General features: G+C 33.5%; 2 protein-coding genes and 2 long non-coding RNA genes across 4 annotated transcripts; all 4 read left to right on the forward strand.

Annotated features, from left to right (window-relative positions):
• The first annotated feature begins 1,778 nt into the window (after nucleotides 1–1,778).
• On the forward strand, nucleotides 1,779–5,337 carry LOC136810077 (TNF receptor-associated factor 6-like). Its single transcript, XM_067066644.1, has 7 exons — nucleotides 1,779–2,013; nucleotides 2,650–2,695; nucleotides 3,010–3,114; nucleotides 3,483–3,650; nucleotides 3,931–4,005; nucleotides 4,456–4,533; nucleotides 5,014–5,337. Exons 1-7 carry the CDS (start codon nucleotides 1,859–1,861, stop codon nucleotides 5,335–5,337), a joined length of 951 nt encoding a protein of 316 aa, XP_066922745.1. The 5' UTR covers nucleotides 1,779–1,858.
• A 2,276-nt stretch (nucleotides 5,338–7,613) lies between these two features.
• LOC136810062 (uncharacterized) lies at nucleotides 7,614–12,114 on the forward strand. Its single transcript, XR_010847052.1, has 6 exons — nucleotides 7,614–7,797; nucleotides 9,197–9,301; nucleotides 9,798–9,965; nucleotides 10,178–10,252; nucleotides 10,361–10,440; nucleotides 10,559–12,114. It is a non-coding gene; the product is annotated as an uncharacterized lncRNA (long non-coding RNA).
• Nucleotides 12,115–12,320: 206 nt separating this feature from the next.
• On the forward strand, nucleotides 12,321–17,827 carry LOC136810063 (TNF receptor-associated factor 6-like). Its single transcript, XM_067066635.1, has 7 exons — nucleotides 12,321–12,551; nucleotides 13,190–13,235; nucleotides 13,576–13,680; nucleotides 14,049–14,216; nucleotides 14,498–14,572; nucleotides 15,023–15,100; nucleotides 16,796–17,827. The coding sequence occupies exons 1-7, from the start codon at nucleotides 12,397–12,399 to the stop codon at nucleotides 17,477–17,479; spliced, it is 1,311 nt and encodes a 436-aa protein (XP_066922736.1). The 5' UTR covers nucleotides 12,321–12,396; the 3' UTR covers nucleotides 17,480–17,827.
• Nucleotides 17,828–18,680: 853 nt separating this feature from the next.
• LOC136810064 (uncharacterized) lies at nucleotides 18,681–21,905 on the forward strand. Its single transcript, XR_010847053.1, has 6 exons — nucleotides 18,681–18,864; nucleotides 19,909–20,013; nucleotides 20,508–20,675; nucleotides 20,888–20,962; nucleotides 21,079–21,158; nucleotides 21,277–21,905. It is a non-coding gene; the product is annotated as an uncharacterized lncRNA (long non-coding RNA).
• Nucleotides 21,906–22,432: the final 527 nt, after the last annotated feature.

Here is a 22,432-nt window from a genome sequence, read left to right on the forward strand (position 1 = left end):
ACGCCCGGGGCGTTTATTAAATTTTTACGATTTTAGCAGGGGCGTTTATTCGAGGGGGCGTTTATTAAATTATTTGAGTCTAACGTCGAATATTTTGGGAAATCTACTCTTTATTGGACCTACCCCGGTGGGGTGGAGGTCCTATAAATTAACCCATGTTCGTTCGTTCGTTAGTGTGTTAGTTACCAGCTTTTCTCGAGATTGGCTCATTAGTTTTTTCTGATTTTTGGCACAAAGGTGCATGACCATAAACCCTCGAATGTGACGGAGCCCGATTTTCGAAAAAAAAATTTTTTGGGCAAATTTGGGCCAAAAAACGGCTTAAAAACGGGTTTTTTGGACTTTATGAAAAATTAGATCATTAATTTTTTCTGATTTTTAGCATGAAAGTAGGGTACAATCTTAGTTAAAGGATGACTCAAGCAGATTTTTGCAAAAAAATTTTTTTGGCTCAAAAATCGCATTTTTATCTATAAGAACCACTTTTAATAAGAATACATCAATGTTCTTAGCCATATTATTATTATTATTATTTCTATTATTTTTTTTACGATGAAATGTCACGGTGGAGGGTAATGGTTAATCTATATCTATAAGAATCACTATTTATGAGCATATATCAATGTTATTAGCCAAATTGTTTTTTTTATTATTATTTTTTCTAATAGAAGAAAGTGTCACGGTAGAGTGCGACGGTTTGACTTTTCTGGAAACCTTATTTATTAAGCTGTGCATTTTTCTGATAGTGGTTTTTATAAAGAAAAGCGCTTAATAGCTTTTTTATTTCTTTTTCAAAAATCTTTTTCAATAATAGTTTCTCTCAATAGATATGCTTTCATTTTCTTTATTTTTTTGTATTTTGACCAGTTATGTCTTATGTGTTTCATTGTTTCAATGTTCACTGATTAGTTTGATAACCAGGTAGGTCCATAAAAGTATCGCTTGTTTTAGTTCTATATCAAGATTTCCGTGCAGATTTCTTTGGTTTTGGTGACTAAAATTGCATCAAAACTACTCTAGTTACAAAAAATGACTAATATCTTCCTTCAATCCCAATAAATACTTGTAATAAAATATTAAAATCACAAGTTTCTAATAAACGCCCCTCCCTTAGAAGGGGCGTTTTATTATTATTATTTATTATTTATTATTAATTGTATTTCAGGCACTTCCATATATCTCAATGGCTATTCGTCCTATTTATAATAATAAGTAAACTAAATAAATAAATAAATTATTATGTAAAAAAAAATTATATATAATTTTCAAATTGCAAAAATATACGTACGACCAAAAGTTGATTCGCTCAATTGAGATCCAAATCATAAAATGAAGCTTGGATAAAATTTTATTCGAAGGTGGCGTTTATTTGAGGGGGCGTTTATTGAATAATTTTCCTTTTAGGAGGGGCGTTTATTCGAGGGGGGTGTTTAAAAGAAGGAGGGCGTTTATTCGAAGTAGAACGGTATTCTACAATTCAATTCAAAACCAATCTACGACTATTTCATCACATTGTAAATCTTTTTCTAAAGCTTTTTGTTGGAACAAATCTCAGCTTAAAGCCATTGACCTTTTACATAGTTATAATGTATGTTGATTCGGCAGATTGAAATAAATAGAATCTTTTGTAATGAATAAAGAAAAATGTGGAGCACTAGATTTATTTTTTCCTTTTATTTACAAATTTGAAAGGACTCTTTTATTAAAATTTTGCTGACATCAGTTTCAGACGAGTGGGGTGTATATAACACCGTATAATCCCTTTAATCTATTTTTATTTCCAGAAGAAAACAATTAAGAATAAATTAAAAGAATGATAACACTACAGCTAATGCATGTAAAGAAGATAATATAAACAATGTCAGAGAAAGGTGGTTATGATGTGAAATTTGTTGGTGTTGAACCTCTCAATGTGACATGTTCAATTTGTTTGTTTACATTGCGAGAACCAATGCAAGCTGAAGAATGTGGTCACAGGTTTTGTAAAAGTTGTGTGGAAGAACTTCCAAATGGGTACGTGGAAATACTTTTGTTATTAATTCATGATATGCACCACTACAATGTCTTCACCATTGCAATGTCTTTCATTCTACCCAATAGCTGATTGGTTGAAAGTGACGTATTGACTGATTTTACGTCACTTACAACCAATGAGCGATTGGTTCCGTGATGTAATCTCAGAAGACATTGCAGTGGTGCATATCATGAATAGATGATTGGTTGCAAGTGACGTAAAATCAGTCATTTTCAACCAATCAGCGGTTGAGTCCGTGGAAGACATTGCAATGGTGCATATCATGATATAGCTGTCTAGTTACTTAGACTTCTCTTATTGTTAGCCTACACGTCTTTTTCTAAGAACAAACTATATAAGAACATAAGGCTTCGATGGCAAAAATATTAATAATAAGTTAAAATGGTCTTTTTAAGGCTTTGCGGACTCTAAAAGTTCCAATTTCTTAGGAAAATGGACAAAAATACTCTCAAAATGGTGAAATTAAGAACATGTTAAGAACATTTTAAGACCTAAAATTCAAAAAGTTAAGAACATCCGAACGCTTATAAATTTCAGATGTTCTCATAAAAAAACGTGTATGCACGATTCAAGACAACTGTTTGTTTAAAATGTCTTGCCTATTTTTTTTTCAGTGATAATGGAAAACCTTTGTGTCCAGAAGACAGGAGTGAAATGATTGTAAGATTTTTATGTTCTTATTTTAAGAAATCGAATTAGTAGACTATACGAACTACTTTCATGGGATTAGTTTTGCGAGCTCAAAAATCACTAAATTTTAAGCATTATTTTCGCGAGTCACTTTTGATTTCATTTGATTTTGCGAATAAGTTGAAATCAGCAGAAAATGGCCTGAATGTATTTACTTTTTTGAAAATGCAGTTGTGAAAATTTTGAAAAATTAAAAACTTTTTCAATTAACATATAATTTAAAAAGAAATTCTCTAGTTTTGTAAATTCTTTGTCTTTAATATTCTTCGATTTTTCTTTTCAAGCTATTCCAGGACAAAGGAAAACAAAGAGATATCTTGGATTGTCTTGTTTTATGCACTAACTCGGAAGATGGTTGTCTGTGGACTAAAGAGTTACGATACTTTGAGGTATTGCTCAGGGTATTTAAATAGCGAAAATAATCCATGGCACATAAAATTAGTTACACATTCTCTTATCCTTCCAAACAATAAATGTATTATTTAAGAACAATGCAATATACAGCATATTTTCAGCCTTAGCTGAGATTACTGAATTATTGAATTATTATTATTAACTAGAAGTACTTCGCAGTGAAAACTTATATTTTAGATTTTTTTAGCCATCGTGGCTGACTTTGAAAAATTAAGCTTTTATAAAAATATTGTAAACACAAGTGTATAAAAAAATGTGTAATCGAATCCTCGTAGGATTCATAATTGTTCCATTTTGTAATAAATAAATATTATTTTTATTTTGTACCTTTTTTTCGTTATAGGATCATACCAAGGACGAGTGTCCATTCACGCTTTTAGAATGTACAAATCATGGGTGCACTGATCAAATTCAACGACAAAATCTGTTTCAACATTGTAATGAGTTCTGTCTATACAGAATGAGCACGTGTGCTTTCTGTTCTTTGGAGTTTGCCTTCAATTTATCACAGGTATATTTTTATATAAATATAAGTATAAATTATGCTAGGCGAATATTTCTTTGGATAGACTTTGACTAGATTTTGGGTTTAGTTCATAAATCTTCTCTTTTGGAACTGTGGATGTCAATCTTCTGTATTGCCTTTTACTACCTACGATAAAGTAATCTTTGTTCGACCGTACGTTCGTCCTGCGAAAACGTTGACGATTGATTAATAGGGAATTTCCAATAACTTCTCGACTCAAACGACTTAAATGATCGCATCTCTTTTTTATCTTTTCAATTTTTAGGAGCACAATTTAACCTGTGAAGAATATCCATCTAATTGCGAATTTTGTTCCCAGGAGGATGTATTAAGATCCAAGGTTATCTTTCTTCTTTCTTGTTCGTAGAAGAGACTTTTTAATGAAATCAACTTCACTTTAGTGGCATTACTAGTTCGATTGCTCAATACACAGGTTGCAAAATTAAAGTCTGAAGACAAATCACGCTTTTACTCGAAATTTTCATGTGATTGTTACATGACTTTTATTTTTGGTTGGTTCGAATTTATTGACACTAACAAGATAATTAACTGTAAGTTGTAAATCAAGTAACATGGGAATAAAATCACTTAAACTTTTTCGAGTAATCACATGTTTTGACTGCACCAGTATAATTTTGCAACCCGTGTATATTACCTAAAACGCCTTAAACACGGAATGGGGCCATTAACCAACGGATCTGCGAATTGTCTTTTCAACGAGAGAAAATTTGCAAGCTCAGTTGATCATTTATTATTTTATCTAGTCGTCAGTATAATTATGTCTTTCTAGATGAAGGTTCACATTTCGGAAGAATGTACTATGGTCCCTCAAGATTGTCAATTTGCATTGCTTGGCTGTGAAGAAAAGGTTTATTTTTCATTCTTTGAATGAGTAGACTAATACTTTGAATTTCCGACGTAAGTCGAAAGATGATGATGAATAGTTTGAACATAAAAACATTTGTTAAGTTTCGCGAAGACCCGTAACATTGAATTTCTAAACCTACTCGTCTGTGCTTGATTGCAGGAGGGTAGAATAAGTGGGGGGGGGGGGTGGGGGTGGGTCTTTGGAAGGAAAATCAAAAAATGACTTTAGTGAATTTCCCTAGACAAATGAAGGTTTTTGAAACTTTTTGTCAAAAAGTCATAAAATGGGGGGGGGGGGTCATTATCACTATAAAGTGAATTTCTTGAGTTTGAAAAAATCTTTAAAACGGAAAATACCCCCCTACAATTAAGCACAGAAGATAGTAGTAGATTCTACCCTTCTCCCATCCTTAATCAAATCGGGTTAACAATGACTGTGAATAAAACTGCTAATTAGACTATGAAATTTTTTGGTTTTCAGATTCTTTCTGGAGGTTTGCTGAAACATAATCAAGAAGCTGTTGGATTGCATTTAGACTTAGCTCTTAAAAGAATCACTTTGCAGGAAGGACAGCTCAAATTTCAAGAAACTGAGATTAAGACTCAGGCTATACAGATTTCAAATATCATGGAAAAATTAAATGAAATTGAAAAGAAACCAGAAGTAAATTCACCATTTACCGATCATTTCATTTGGAAAATTAATCAGTTCAGTGATGAAAAACAGAAAGCGAAAAATGACCCTGGTTACGAGCTCACAAAATGTTTTTATACCTCAAGAGGTCACAAACTTGAAATTACATAATGAAGGTAATGAATTATTTCCAAATGGTAACGGCCCACGCAGAAATAAGAATATGGCAATATGTGCTCGGACAGTGCAGGGAAGTTTCGATGATACCATCAATTGGCCTATGAAAGCAATGATTGAATTTTACGCTTTGGACCGAAGTGGAAACAGGCGTTCATATATCTCGTTCAATACTAATCAAACAGCTGATGTTACGGAAAGCTTTGTGAAACCACCGCATACTGAGAATGGTCGTGGTATAGATCATTTCGTCTCTTTGAGTAATGGCAATCCTTATCCAAACGATACTTTTACAGTGGAAGTCATGATCAATTACAAAGAAAACTAAAGTCTGTCTCGAAATAATTTGCAGCTGGAGAAAAAAATGGCTGTAACTTTTGATAGAATTCCAATCAAGTTGCGATTTTGTGCTCGTTAAAAAGATATTCGTGAGTGGAATATTAACAAGTAAAAAACTTGAGAAAAAAAAGGAAAATGAAAATGAAAAATGAAGAAGAAAAAAATCAACTTTTTGTAGAATTGTGGTATAATTACCATTTTCACAGGAGTGACTCTTCAATCTTAGATCATCATCAATGTGAAAAAAATTTTCAAAAATATTCATTCAATCAAAAGATATCAAACAAAGTTTGTTGCTGATTGATCGACAAAAGGCTGTTTTTTAGTCGTTTTTACCAGTTTTTACTATTTTATAGAGTCAACCAGCAATAAAATTTCTTTGATATCTTTTGATTGAATGAATATTTTTGAAAATTTTTTTGACAGTGATGATGATCTAAGATTGAAGAATCACTCCTGTGAAAATGGTAATTATACCACATTTCTACAAAAAGTTGATTTTTTTCTTCTTCATTATTCATTTTCATTTTCCTTTTTTTTCTCATTTTTTTTACTTGATAATATTCCACTCACGAATATCTTTTTAACAAGCACTTAATCGCAACTTGATTCGAATTCTATCAAAAGTTACAGCCATTTTTGTCTCCAGCTGCAAATTATTTCGAGACAGACTTTAAGGTGAAATTCCACGAAGAAAACTAAGATAAAATTCCACAAAGACAACTAAGATAAAATTCCACGAAAAACAACCATTAACTTTAATTATGAATGCTATACAAACTTTGGAAATTATGATTACGTAGCTTGAGAATTAATACACCCCCCCAGCGGACCTTCAATTCACGCAATCAAGCACTTTCTTTCCCAAATTCACGTATTCATGCAATTTTTTTAGAATTTTCAGGCATTCACGCAAGCAAAAAGCCCATTCACGCAAACCGCTGGGAGGATACAAGAGATCATTTTTAAGAATTTTTAACATGTAACAGCAAAACTATATTATAGATTTTAGAGAATGTCCTAAAAAAGTAAACATATACATTTAATACGCAATACCAAATATCTTTGCTCAAAGACGTGTTTTGATATTGTACTTTTTTCCGGACACCCTTTTAATAATTTTGAGCATGCTGCCAGTCCCTTCGCCTGATTTAACGCTCGTTACTTGGAACGTTGGGTAGGAATTTCCGCAAAGGAGAAATAAAGAAAAATAAGGCCTTTTATGAACTGTTAAAGCTTCTTTGTTAAACTCTTTTGATTTAGTTTAGTAGTCCTCGCTACTATCAAAAAGTTTCTGCCATAAGTGAACTTTTAATTAAGTATGGATGTTTTGATAAATCTGAATTAATATAATCAATAATCAATGATTTTATCTAACTGAAGATGTAAGAGGAATTTCAACGACTGTTATCCCATAATTAAAAGCGGAGTTTGTTAATATTCCTTTTAGGGCGTACAGTAATTGATCTCTATAAAAAATTGTTGAGCACCTTATGCCAACAGCCTTTGCGTTGAATTTCTTTCTGTTCTTTGATCAAAAATTGCCAACTAAGGAAAAATTTTGTACACTAAAGGGATTGGTTTTTGCGAAGATTATATTTCATCACTTTCGTGAGTTTTCCCGAAAATTCGCGAAAATTAACCCTTGCGAAATTCCTTTTTGTCCGGTCTACTGGGCGAGCAGCAGAACTCTGGCATATTTTTAAGCAAAGCATAATTTGATAGTGGACAAGCTGTCTTAATCATTTTATTTAGGGGAGTGCCCTTAATGTAAGGGGGTAAGGGCCACAATTCTGCATTTGTTACTTTTCTATACCATATGTATCATGGTGCTACATGAACAGAGCCAGTGTTTAAATTGTATTCATATTGAGAAAAATGAACACTTTGTTTTATGATGACTACAAAGGACCCATTCTTATTTTTTAGAATAAAAGGAAATATAAAAAAATAAATAAAAATGGCAGAGAAAGGTGGTTATGATGTAAAATTTGTTGGTGTTGAACCTCCCAATGTGACATGTTCGATTTGTTTGTTTACATTGCAAGAACCAATGCAAGCTGAAGAATGTGATTACAGATCTTGTAAAAGTTGTGTGAAAGACCTTCAGAAGAGGTAATATCACTTCCAATTATTCCATTGAAAATTCAAGTCTCAAAGTTTATCAAGATCCACTTTGAGTTACTAGTCTAAAATCTTATCCAAATTAGATTTTTTTTACCTTTCGTACCTCTTTTATGTTATTAATTTTGTTTATTTATCTTCAGTATTTTTTCATGGCTTGGCAGCAGGTTTTAGGTGCCCCCTAAGAATTCAGGTGACCCCTAAGATTTAGGTAACCCCTGGTTGCCAAATATTTTAGGTGACCCCTAAGCCAATGACACGTCAAATTTTTTCGAAAATCCTTTTCAAACAATCAAACAAATACAACAGTTAGTTTAGCTTATTGCTATTAGAATAAATGTCCTAAGAAATAAGAGATAAGCTTACTGAAGGTTCATGCTACATTATCAAGGTTTTGTAAGTCAGGGTGCAGATCCCTAGCCAGACAGATTTTTTATCTAAGTAAATGCAACAGGATTAAAGAATTTTTACAGATCAGTGCCGTAAGAAGCATTTTCATATTAGGGGGGGGGGCTGAAGTTTGGTGACACCACGAGGGCCAACCATGGTTTGGCCCGAGGGGGGAAATTTTGAAAATTTGAGCTCTAGATTGCTTGAAAATGCACTCAAAATATGCACTTATAAGATAATTATGACAAATTAAAAAAGAAAAACTTTGCATTTTGCAATATAACCATTTTTTAAAAAATTATTGGGGGCATAGCCCCCCCCCCAGTTGCTACGGCACTGCAGATAATATATTAGATACCAAATTGTCAGTTTTTGAGCATTGCTTAGATTACAGATTTTTTATCTAAGTAAATGCAACAGGATTAAAGAATTTTTACAGATCAGTGCCGTAAGAAGCATTTTCATATTATGGGGGGCTGAAGTTTGGTGACACCGCGAGGGCCAACCATGGTTTGGCCTGAGGGGGGGAATTTTGAAAATTTGAGCTCTAGATTGCTTGAAAATGCACTCAAAACATGCACTTATAAGACAATTATGACAAATTAAAAAAGAAAAACTTTGCATTTTGCAAAATAACCATTTTTTAAAAATTTATTGGGGGCATAGCCCCCCCCCCCAGTTGCTACGGCACTGCAGATAATATATTAGATACCAAATTGTCAGTTTTTGAGCATTATTGCTTAGATTTAAAAATAAATGAGAAAGTGCCAGACCATAGGGTCTGGTAGGCTGCTTATAATTCAATCACCAAATATAGAATCTAGCCCCCAGGTCCATCTGAAAAATTAGGTGACCCCTAACATGGTTAGTCCCCCCTAGCCACAGTAAAAAATCAGGTACCAATTGCTGCTCGACCTTTTAGCCCCCCCCCCTACGGCCAGGGGGGGGGTTCCAGCCATGTTTTTCTGGGAGACTACATTTCATTCATTTCTTTTTCCAGCTCTTCCGTGACAATGGCAAAGAAAGGGAAATTTTAGATTTGGTGGTGCAATGTACGTTTTCAAACAATGGTTGCAAATGGAGCAAGGAGCTGCGTAATTTAGATGTGAGATTAACGTTCGCCTGAATTAACTTTAAAATTCAATTTTGATACTAAAATATGAAAGTTTAAAAGATTTTAGGAATTGAATCGGATGTTCAATTAAAGATCCATACAGGGGGGATGGACGAACCATTTCACATAAAAAAAAAATCTTAAAATTGTGTGAATACCCCCTGTAAAGTGCATACAATTTTAAAAAGCCCTTGGAAAATTTCTTTTCCTACCTTTTAAGTTAGAGTGCTTATTTTATTCTGGAAATTTTAAAACAAGTTTTTACCCCCTGGAAAAATTAAAAACCGCTCCTTTAGACTCCCTGGAAATGTTCTTCCACCCCCTGTATGAACATGGAATGGAATGGCCCAATGATAGACAACAACTTTGTTTGGAGTTGAACTACTAATCGTTTCATTTTGTTATTTAATTCTCAAGCAAGGGATTTCATAATTTTTACTTAACCCTTTTGCAATATCAATAATGTTTCAACTGATTTCCTTTTTAGAATCATCCCACTAACGAATGTGAGTTCCAACTTTTAAGATGCAGAAACTCGAACTGTAAAGAACAAGTTCAAAGGAAAAGTCTTTCCAAACATTGTATGGAGGAATGTCAGTATAGAAAGTTGACTTGCGCCTTCTGTACTGTTCAATATGCTTTTCTTTTCGAAAAGGTAATGTGTTTTATGGTATTCAAACTGACTCAATATTTTGTTCCCTATTGACTTTTTATCGATTTTCGAAAAAACTTTAATCAAAGTTTTCTATATATGAAAAGTCCCATTTTAAATCGTGTTATTCACTCCCTAGGTTAGTCTTTAATAAACCTTTAGCCAGTACAAGTTTTAGAAATCCGTTGTTCATTTATTTTTCTATCGCTTTTAAGGAGCATGTAGAAGTTTGCCCCGAGGTTTCAAAAAATTACAATTACTGTCCTCAAAAAGATATTCCAAGATCAAAGGTTTGAAGGTTTGATTGTTTTCTCATCAGTAAGGTTCAACAGATTGACATGAGAAACAGGCGTTTTCGGTTGTTGTTGATTTCATTTTTGTTACTTTTTCACATTTAGATGGAAGCTCATATTAAACAAGACTGCAAAGGAATAATTCACCCATGTCAATTCGCTTGGTTTTAGGTTGTAAAGAAAAGGTTTTAATTTCTTTCCTTGATTATGGTCGATTAAAACTATATTTGAAATAGTTGTAAATTCTCAAATTATGTTTCAGCAATCTTTTTGAATTAATACTTTCCGATTCTCTCATTGCAGCTACTTTTTGAAGAATCAAGAAATCACGATAAAGAAGACGTTTCACAACATTTAAACCTGGCAATAAATACCATCAAATCTCTTCAACTTCAAAACAAAGCTCAAGACGAAGAAATCAAGGCTCTTAAAGAAACACAAGAAGCCATCTTTGATAGATTGGATGCTCTTGGAAATATAGAGAAAGAGGATTCACCCTTCACTAATGAGTACACGTGGAAGATTTATAATTATCAAAAGAGGATAGACAGGTCTGAGTATGACTCTGACTACATGCTCACTAGATGTTTTTATACCCTGAAAGGACACAAATTAAAGGTCAATTTTTATCCTAACGGTTACAAAGATCTGGTCAATTCACACGCTGCGATATATTTTCAATCGGATGAAGGTAGTTTTGACGACACCTTAAAATGGCCTATGAAAATACTCATAGAGTATTCAGCGGTCGATGAAAATGGTTTAGCAGTGTACAGCAATTCCTTTGATACTTGTTATGGTGTTGGCAATAGTTTCCAGAAACCACCCCATTGGGATGATGGCTGGTGAAGCAATGATTTCTTTCCTGTTAATTACGCCCCTATACAACATAATACTTTGATATTGGCAATCAAAATCACTTATCTGTGAAATGATTGTGTGGTTTTTAGAGATTCTTTTTGTGAAAACTTTGCTAGAAAGTTGATTTCTACTTGTTAATAGTTTATCGTTTGGTATTGTATTGGGCTCTTCCAGAAAATCTTTGTACATGGGGGTGGAGGATATATTGGTTATTTTGTCCGGGAGGTAGTGAAAAGTCTGCAAAATTTAATTTGTTTTTGGGGCAAACTTGCTCTGTTTAGGGTTAATTTTCGCCGGGGTTGATAAATTTTCAAAAAATGTTATATCCTCCAGCCCCCATATTCAATTTTTTTTCTGGAAGAGCTCATTCATTATTTTGTCATGTGTTTGTATTTTATTTCGTCAAAACTCAGACACTAAGGTTCTCAGAATATAATTTTCTGTTGATCCCGCTTCTTTATATACCGTATTACTTCGAACGCCCGGGGCGTTTATTAAATTTTTACGATTTTAGCAGGGGCGTTTATTCGAGGGGGGCGTTTATTAAATTATTTGAGTCTAACGTCGAATATTTTGGGAGATCTACTCTTTATTTTAGTTCTATATCAAGATTTCAGTGCAGATTTCTTTGGTTTTGGTGACTAAAATTGCATCAAAACTACTCTAGTTACAAAAAATGACTAATATCTTCCTTCAATCCCAATCAATACTTGTAATAAAATATTAAAATCACAAGTTTCTAATAAACGCCCCTCCCTTAGAAGGGGCGTTTATTCGAAGGGGGCGTTTATTTGAGGGGGCGTTTATTGAATAATTTTCCTTTTAGGAGGGGCGTTTATTCGAGGGGGGTGTTTAAAAGAAGGAGGGCGTTTATTCGAAGTAGAACGGTATTCTACAATTCAATTCAAAACCAATCTATGACTATTTCATCACATTGTAAATCTTTTTCTAAAGCTTTTTGTTGGAACAAATCTCAGCTTAAAGCCATTGACCTTTTACATAGTTATAATGTATGTTGATTCGGCAGATTGAAATAAATAGAATCTTTTGTAATGAATAAAGAAAAATGTGGAGCACTAGATTTATTTTTTCCTTTTATTTACAAATTTGAAAGAACTCTTTTATTAAAATTTTGCTGACATCAGTTTCAGACGAGTCGGGTGTATATAACACCGTATAATCCCTTTAATCTATTTTTATTTCCAGAAGAAAACAATTAAGAATAAATTAAAAGAATGATAACACTACAGCTAATGCATGTAAAGATGATAATATAAACAATGTCAGAGAAAGGTGGTTATGATGTGAAATTTGTTGGTGTTGAACCTCTCAATGTGACATGTTCAATTTGTTTGTTTACATTGCGAGAACCAATGCAAGCTGAAGAATGTGGTCACAGGTTTTGTAAAAGTTGTGTGGAAGAACTTCCAAATGGGTACGTGGAAATACTTTTGTTATTAATTCATGATATGCACCACTACAATGTCTTCACCATTGCAATGTCTTCCATTCTACCCAATAGCTGATTGGTTGAAAGTGACGTATTGACTGATTTTACGTCACTTACAACCAATGAGCGATTGGTTCCGTGATGTAATCTCAGAAGACATTGCAGTGGTGCATATCATGAATAGATGATTGGTTGCAAGTGACGTAAAATCAGTCATTTTCAACCAATCAGCGGTTGAGTCCGTGGAAGACATTGCAATGGTGCATATCATGATATAGCTGTCTAATTACTTCGACTTCTCTTATTGTTAGCCTACACGTCTTTTTCTAAGAACAAACTATATAAGAACATAAGGCTTCCGTGGCAAAAATATTAATAATAAGTTAAAATGGTCTTTTTAAGGCTTTGCGGACTCTAAAAGTTCCAATTTCTTAGGAAAATGGACAAAAATACTCTCAAAATGGTGAAATTAAGAACATGTTAAGAACATTTTTAGACCTAAAATTCAAAAAGTTAAGAACATCCGAACGCTTATAAATTTCAGATGTTCTCATAAAAAAAACGTGTATGCACGATTCAAGACAACTGTTTGTTTAAAATGTCTTGCCTATTTTTTTTTTCAGTGATAATGGAAAACCTTTGTGTCCAGAAGACAGGAGTGAAATGATTGTAAGATTTTTATGTTCTTATTTTGAGAAATCGAATTAGTAGACTATATGGACTACTTTCATGGGATTAGTTTTGCGAGCTCAAAAATCACTAAATTTTAAGCATTATTTTCGCGAGTCAGTTTTGATTTCATTTGATTTTGCGAATAAGTTGAAATCAGCAGAAAATGGCCTGAATGTATTTACTTTTTTGCCAAAAGTAAAACTTTTGGAGTTGTGAAAATGTAGTTGTGAAAATTTTGAAAAATTGAAAACTTTTTCAATTAACATATAATTTAAAAAGAAATTCTCTAGTTTTGTAAATTCTTTGTCTTTAATATTCTTCGATTTTTCTTTTCAAGCTATTCCAGGACAAAGGAAAACAAAGAGATATCTTGGATTGTCTTGTTTTATGCACTTACTCGGAAGATGGTTGTCTGTGGACTAAAGAGTTACGATACTTTGAGGTATTGCTCAGGGTATTTAAATAGCGAAAATAATCCATGGCACATAAAATTAGTTACACATTCTCTTATCCTTCCAAACAATAAATGTATTATTTAAGAACAATGCAATATACAGCATATTTTCAGCCTTAGCTGAGATTACTGAATTATTGAGTTATTATTATTAACTAGAAGTACTTCGCAGTGAAAACTTATATTTTAGATTTTTTTAGCCATCGTGGCTGACTTTGAAAAATTAAGCTTTTATAAAAATATTGTAAACACAAGTGTATAAAAAAATGTGTAATTGAATCCTCGTAGGATTCATAATTGTTCCATTTTGTAATAAATAAATATTATTTTTATTTCGTACCTTTTTTTCGTTATAGGATCATACCAAGGACGAGTGTCCATTCACGCTTTTAGAATGTACAAATCATGGGTGCACTGATCAAATTCAACGACAAAATCTGTTTCAACATTGTAATGAGTTCTGTCTATACAGAATGAGCACGTGTGCTTTCTGTTCTTCGGAGTTTGCCTTCAATTTATCACAGGTATATTTTTATATAAATATAAGTATAAATTATGCTAAGGCGAATATTTCTTTGGATAGACTTTGACTAGATTTTGGGTTTAGTTCATAAATCTTCTCTTTTGGAACTGTGGATGTCAATCTTCTGTATTGCCTTTTACTACCTACGATAAAGTAATCTTTGTTCGACCGTACGTTCGTCCTGCGAAAACGTTGACGATTGATTAATAGGGAATTTCCAATAACTTCTCGACTCAAACGACTTAAATGATCGCATCTCTTTTTTATCTTTTCAATTTTTAGGAGCACACTTTAACATGTGAAGAATATCCATCTAATTGCGAATTTTGTTCCCAGGAGGATGTATTAAGATCCAAGGTTATCTTCGTTCTTTCTTCTTCGTAGGAGAGACTTTTTAATGAAATCGACGTCCCTTTAGTGGCATTACTAGTTCGATTGCTCAATACACAGGTTGCAAAATTAAAGTCTGAAGACAAATCACGCTTTTACTCGAAATTTTCATGTGATTGTTACATGACTTTTATTTTTGGTTGGTTCGAATTTATTGACACTAACAAGATAATTAACTGTAAGTTGTAAATCAAGTAACATGGGAATAAAATCACTTAAACTTTTTCGAGTAATCACATGTTTTGACTGCACCAGTATAATTTTGCAACCCGTGTATATTACCTAAAACGCCTTAAACACGGAATGGGGCCATTAACCAACGGATCTGCGAATTGTCTTTTCAACGAGAGAAAATTTGCAAGCTCAGTTGATCATTTATTATTTTGTCTAGTCGTCACTATAATTATGTCTTTCTAGATGAAGGTTCACATTTCGGAAGAATGTACTATGGTCCCTCAAGATTGTCAATTTGCATTGCTTGGCTGTGAAGAAAAGGTTTATTTTTCATTCTTTGAATGAGTAGACTAATACTTTTTATTGCCGACCCAAAAAAATATCAGCGTTTTGATTGGTCGAGAGCATCGAGATATTTGCGATATTTCATATTTCTTTAGTCTGGAAATATGACCGCGTTGACTTTGGGGGACTGGGTAAGCGGCGGGAGAAAAATCAAAACAAAACAGGACTTGGCTGGGAATCAAAGGGAAAAACGCAACAAAAATATGTTCAGATTAACTTTTACTTTGGAGTTCTTCCATAAAAGACACTAAAATCAAATCTGATGAACAAAGAATTAATTATAAAACTACTTGACACGACCCAAATATTTTCAACTTTTGGCAAATTTGTCCGTGTGATAACCAAACAGTTTTTTATCAATGCATACAAAAAAACTTGAGATTCTTCAATATTTGCCAATAAAATTTCTCATAACATAACAAGGAAAGTGTAATGTCTTGTATTAAACCAAATGACGAGTGATTTTTATAAAAGTTCTCTCCTAATTCTCGTTCTCGACAACAACGTACGTCCTTGACTTTTCAACTCAACAATCATTACATCTTTCTTCTAAAATTCGAAACATTTAGAGCTTGACGATAATCAAGAAAGCATCCAAATTGTTTTGCTGTTGAAAAAATGTTGTTCTTTAACCATTATTACAAGCATACATTTCCATCGTGGGACTTCCTTTCCTCTGCTATTCTTTCCCATGGCCATGTCATCGAAACAAAAACATAGAAAAAGACTGAATGTTATCAATCTGATTAATCCAATGATGGAGGGTTTCCTCTCTATCGAAACAATACTGTACGTCATCTGCATTTTGAATTATCAATCTAGAAACTTTCAAATACATTTCTGAAAAATCTGCAACTCTTCAAAACAAAACTTCTGGATCGAAAATGATCGAAAAATGTGTTTTTGTGTGAATATTTTCAGCGGGAAGATATCGAATGTTTTTGTTCGAATCTAACGTTCGAATTAGATTTTCGAATAAAAACATTCGAAAGTACACAGAAGCAGAAGAAGGCGGAAGTAATTTTTAAAACAAAAAGAGGACAATTTTTTTGAGTCGACAATAAATTAGTTATCACATGACTTCTCGTGCAATACTCAATATTTTACTCGTTCCGAGATTTTACCGATATTTTTCCTCGCCTAAAGGCTCGGAAAAATATTACGGAAAAATCTCGGAACTCGTAAAATATTTCTCGTATTGCACTCGAAGTCATGCGATAACTAGTACGAATTTCCGACGTAAGTCGAAAGATGACGATGAATAGTTTGAACATAAAAACATTTGTTAAGTTTCGCGAAGACCCGTAACATTGAATTTCTAAGCCTACTCGTCTGTGCTTGATTGCAGGAGGGTAGAATAAGTGGGGGGGGGGGGGTGGGGGGGTGGGTCTTTGGAAGGAAAATCAAAAAATGACTTTAGTGAATTTCCCTAGACAAATGAAACTTTTTGAAACTTTTTGTCAAAAAGTCATAAAATGGGGGGGGGGTCATTATCACTATAAAGTGAATTTCTTGAGTTTGAAAAAATCTTTAAAAACGGAAAATACCCCCCTACAATTAAGCACAGAAGATAGTAGTAGATTCTACCCTTCTCCCATCCTTAATCAAATCGGGTTAACAATGACGGTGAATAAAACTGCTAATTAGACTAAGAAATTTTTTGGTTTTCAGATTCTTTCTGGGGGTTTGCTGAAACATAATCAAGAAGCTGTTGGATTGCATTTAGACTTAGCTCTGAAAAGAATCACTTTGCAAGATGAGAAACTGCAATCGCAGGAGAAAACTATAACCGTTCAAGAAGGGCGGCTCAAATTTCAAGAAACTGAGATTAAGACTCAGGCTATACAGATTTCAAAAATCATGGAAAAATTAAATGAAATTGAAAAGAAACCAGAAGTAAATTCACCATTTACCGATCATTTCATTTGGAAAATTAATCAGTTCAGTGATGAAAAACAGAAAGCGAAAAATGACCCTGGTTACGAGCTCACAAAATGTTTTTATACCTCAAGAGGTCACAAACTTGAAATTGAATTATTTCCAAATGGTAACGGCCCACGCAGAAATAAGAATATGGCAATATGTGCTCGGACAGTGCAGGGAAGTTTCGATGATACCATCAATTGGCCTATGAAAGCAATTATTGAATTTTACGCTTTGGACCGAAGTGGAAACAGGCGTTCATATATCTCGTTCAATACTAATCAAACAGCTGATGTTACGGAAAGCTTTGTGAAACCACCGCATACTGAGAATGGTCGTGGTATAGATCATTTCGTCTCTTTGAGTAATGGCAATCCTTATCCAAACGATACTTTTACAGTGGAAGTGATGATCAAATACAAAGACAACTAAGATAAAATTCCACGAAAAACAACCATTAACTTTAATTATGAATGCTATATAAACTTTGGGAATTATGATTACGTAGCTTGAGAATTAATACAACCCCCCAGCGGACCTTCAATTCACGCAATCAAGCACTTTCTTTCCCAAATTCACGTATTCATGCAATTTTTTTAGAATTTCAGGCATTCACGCAAGCAAAAAGCCCATTCACGCAAACCGCTGGGAGGATACAAGAGATCATTTTTAAGATTTTTTAACATGTAACAGCAAAACTATATTATAGATTTTAGAGAATGTCCTAAAAAAGTAAACATATACATTTAATACGCAATACCAAATATCTTTGCTCAAAGACGTGTTTTGATATTGTACTTTTTTCCGGACACCCTTTTAATAATTTTGAGCATGCTGCCAGTCCCTTTGCCTGATTTAACGCTCGTTACTTGGAACGTTGGGTAGGAATTTCCGCAAAGGAGAAATAAAGAAAAATAAGGCCTTTTATGAACTGTTAAAGCTTCTTTGTTAAACTCTTTTGATTTAGTTTAGTAGTCCTCGCTACTATCAAAAAGTTTCTGCCATAAGTGAACTTTTAATTAAGTATGGATGTTTTGATAAATCTGAATTGATAAAAATGTCAAAAATCAATGAATTTATCTAAATGAAGATGTAAGAGGAATTTCAACGACTGTTATACAAAATTAAAAGCGGAGTTTGTTAATATTCCTTTTAGGGCGTAATTGATCTCTACAAAAAAATTGTTGAGCACCTTATGCCAACAGCCTTTGCGTTGAATCTCTTTCTGTTCTTTGATCAAAAATTGCCAACTAAGGAAAAATTTTTTACACTAAAGGGATTGGTTTTTGCGAAGATTATATTTCATCACTTTCGCGAGTTTTCCCGAAAATTCGCGAAAATTAACCCTTGCGAAATTCCTTTTTGTCCAGTCTACTGGGCCAGCAGCAGAACTCTGGCATATTTTTAAGCAAAGCATAATTTGATAGTGGACAAGCTGTCTTAATCATTTTATTTAGGGGAGTGCCCTTAATGTAAGGGGGTAAGGGCCACAATTTTGCATTTGTTACTTTTCTATACCATATGTATCATGGTGCTACATGAACAGAGCCAGTGTTTAGATTGTATTCATATTGAGAAAAATGAACACTTTGTTTTATGATGACTACAAAGGACCCATTCTTATTTTTTAGAATAAAAGGAAATATAAAAAAATAAATAAAAATGGCAGAGAAAGGTGGTTATGATGTAAAATTTGTTGGTGTTGAACCTCCCAATGTGACATGTTCGATTTGTTTGTTTACATTGCAAGAACCAATGCAAGCTGAAGAATGTGATCACAGATCTTGTAAAAGTTGTGTGAAAGACCTTCAGAAGAGGTAATATCACTTCCAATTATTCCATTGAAAATTCAAGTCTCAAAGTTTATCAAGATCCACTTTGAGTTACTAGTCTAAAATCTTATCCATATTAGATTGTTTTTACCTTTCGTACCTCTTTTATGTTATTAATTTTGTTTATTTATCTTCAGTATTTTTTCATGGCTTGGCAGCAGGTTTTAGGTGCCCCCTAAGAATTCAGGTGACCCCTAAGATTTAGGTAACCCCTGGTTGCCAAATATTTTAGGTGACCCCTAAGCCAATGACACGTCAAATTTTTTCGAAAATCCTTTTCAAACAATCAAACAAATACAACAGTTAGTTTAGCTTATTGCTAAATAGAATAAATGTCCTAAGAAATAAGAGATAAGCTTACTGAAGGTTCATGCTACATTATCAAGGTTTTGTAAGTCAGGGTGCAGATCCCTAGCCAGACAGAATTTTTATCTAAGTAAATGCAACAGGATTAAAGAATTTTTACAGATCAGTGCCGTAAGAAGTATTTTCATATTAGGGGGGGCTGAAGTTTGGTGACACCGCGAGGGCCAACCATGGTTTGGCCCGAGGGGGGAAATTTTGAAAATTTGAGCTCTAGATTGCTTGAAAATGCACTCAAAACATGCACTTATAAGACAATTATGACAAGTTAAAAAAGAAAAACTTTGCATTTTGCAAAATAACCATTTTTTAAAAATTTATTGGGGGCATAGCCCCCCCCCCAGTTGCCTACGGCACTGCAGATGATATTATTAGATACCAAATTGTCAGTTTTTGAGCATTGCTTAGATTAAAATATAAGATGAGAAAGTGCCAACCTATGGTCTGGTAGGCTGCTTATAATTCAATCACCAAATATAGAATCTAGCCCCCAGGTCCATCTGAAAAATTAGGTGACCCCTAACATGGTTAGTCCCCCCCTAGCCACAGTAAAAAATCAGGTACCAATTGCTGCTTGACCTTTTAGCCCCCCCCCCTCTACGGCCAGGGGGGGGGTTCCAGCCATGTTTTTCTGGGAGACTACATTTCATTCATTTCTTTTTCCAGCTCTTCCGTGACAATGGCAAAGAAAGGGAACTTTTAGATTTGGTAGTGCAATGTACGTTTTCAAACAATGGTTGCAAATGGAGCAAGGAGCTGCGTAATTTAGATGTGAGATTAACGTTCGCCTGAATTAACTTTAAAATTCAATTTTGATACTAAAATATGAAAGTTTAAAAGATTTTAGGAATTGAATCGGATGTTCAATTAAAGATCCATACAAGGGGATGGACGAACCATTTCACATAAAAAAAATTCTTAAAATTGTGTGAATACCCCCTGTAAATTGCATACAATTTCAAAAAGCCCTTGGAAAATTTCTTTTCTTACCTTTTAAGTTAGAGTGCTAATTTTATTCTGGAAATTTTAAAACAAGTTCTTACCCCCTGGAAAAATTAAAAACCGCTCCTTTAGACTCCCTGGAAATGTTCTTCCACCCCCTGTATTAACATGGAATGGAATGGCCCAATGATAGACAACAACTTTGTTTGGAGTTGAACTACTAATCGTTTCATTTTGTTATTTAATTCTCAAGCAAGGGATTTCGTAATTTTTACTTAACCCTTTTGCAATATCAATAATGTTTCAACTGATTTCCTTTTTAGAATCATCCCACTAACGAATGTGAGTTCCAACTTTTAAGATGCAGAAACTCGAACTGTAAAGAACAAGTTCAAAGGAAAAGTCTTTCCAAACATTGTATGGAGGAATGTCAGTATAGAAAGTTGACTTGCGCCTTCTGTACTGTTCAATATGCTTTTCTTTTCGAAAAGGTAATGTGTTTTATGGTATTCAAACTGACTCAATATTTTGTTCCCTATTGACTTTTTATCGATTTTCGAAAAAACTTTAATCAAAGTTTTCTATATATGAAAAGTCCCATTTTAAATCGTGTTATTCACTCCCTAGGTTAGTCTTTAATAAACCTTTAGCCAGTACAAGTTTTAGAAATCCGTTGTTCATTTATTTTTCTATCGCTTTTAAGGAGCATGTAGAAGTTTGCCCCGAGGTTCCAAAAAATTACAATTACTGTCCTCAAAAAGATATTCCAAGATCAAAGGTTTGAAGGTTTGATTGTTTTCTCATCAGTAAAGTTCAAATAAAGTTTAGATTGGCATGAGAAACGGCTGTTTTCGGTCATTGTTGATTTCATTTTTGTTACTTTTTCACATTTAGATGGAAGCTCATATTAAACAAGACTGCAAAGGAATACTTCACCCATGTCTATTCGCTTGGTTTTAGGTTGTAAAGAAAAGGTTTTAATTTCTTTCCTTGATTATCGTCGATTAAAACTATATTTGAAATAGTTGTAAATTCTCAAATTATGTTTCAGCAATCTTTTTGAATTAATACTTTCCGATTCTCTCATTGCAGCTACTTTTTGAAGAATCAAGAAATCACGATAAAGAAGACGTTTCACAACATTTAAACCTGGCAATAAATACCATCAAATCTCTTTAACTTCAAAACAAAGCTCAAGTCAAAGAAATCAAGGCTCTTAAAGAAACACAAACAGCCATCTTTGATAGATTGGATGGTTTTGGAAATACAGAGAAAGAGGATTCACCCTTCACTAACGAGTACACGTGGAAGATTTATAATTATCAAAAGAGGATTGAAAGGTCTGAGTATGACTCTGACTACATGCTCACTAGATGCTTTTATACACTGAAAGGACATAAATCAAAGGTCAATTTTTACCCTAACGATTACAAAGATCTGGTCAATTCACACGCTGCGATATATTTTCAATCGGATGAAGGTAGTTTTGACGACACCTTAAAATGGCCTATGAAAATACTCATTGAGTATTCAGCAGTTGATGAGAATGGTTTAGCAGTGTACAGCAATTCCTTTGATACTTGTTATGGTGTTGGCAATAGTTTCCAAAGACCGCCACATTTGGATGATGGCTGGGGAAGCAATGATTTCTTTCCTGTTAATTACGCCCCTATACAACATAACACTTTGATATTGGCAATCAAAATCACTTATCTGTGAAATGATTGTGTGGTTTTTAGGGATTCGTTTTGTGAAAACTTTGCTAGAAAGTTGAATTCTACTTGTTAATAGTTTGATATTGTATTGGGCTCTTCCAGAAAATTGAGGATATATTGGTTATTTTGTAAGGCAGGTAGTGAAAAGTCTGCAAAATCTTACTTGTTTTTGGGGCAAACTTGCTCTGTTTACGGGTAATTTTGAATGTCCGGGGGATCAACTGATTCTTGTCCTTGTCAAAACTCACAATGTCTGGGGGATAAATTTTCAAAAAATTTTATATCTTCAACCCCCATAGTCAAATTCTTTCTGCAAGAGCTCATTTATTATTTTGTCATGTGTTTGTATTTTATTTCGTTGAAACTCAGACACTAAGGTTCTCAGAATATATTCTCCATCGATTACTTTATATATTCTACCATTCATTTCAAAACCAATCTATGACTATTTCATCACATTGTAAATCTTTTTCTAAAGCTTTTTGTTGGACCCAATCTCAGCTTAATTTATTTTTATTTCCAGAATTAAAAAA

This window comes from Clytia hemisphaerica, unplaced genomic scaffold (assembly GCF_902728285.1).
Source record: "Clytia hemisphaerica strain Z4C2 unplaced genomic scaffold, Clytia hemisphaerica genome assembly, whole genome shotgun sequence".
In the NCBI taxonomy this organism is placed as follows: domain Eukaryota; kingdom Metazoa; phylum Cnidaria; class Hydrozoa; order Leptothecata; family Clytiidae; genus Clytia; species Clytia hemisphaerica.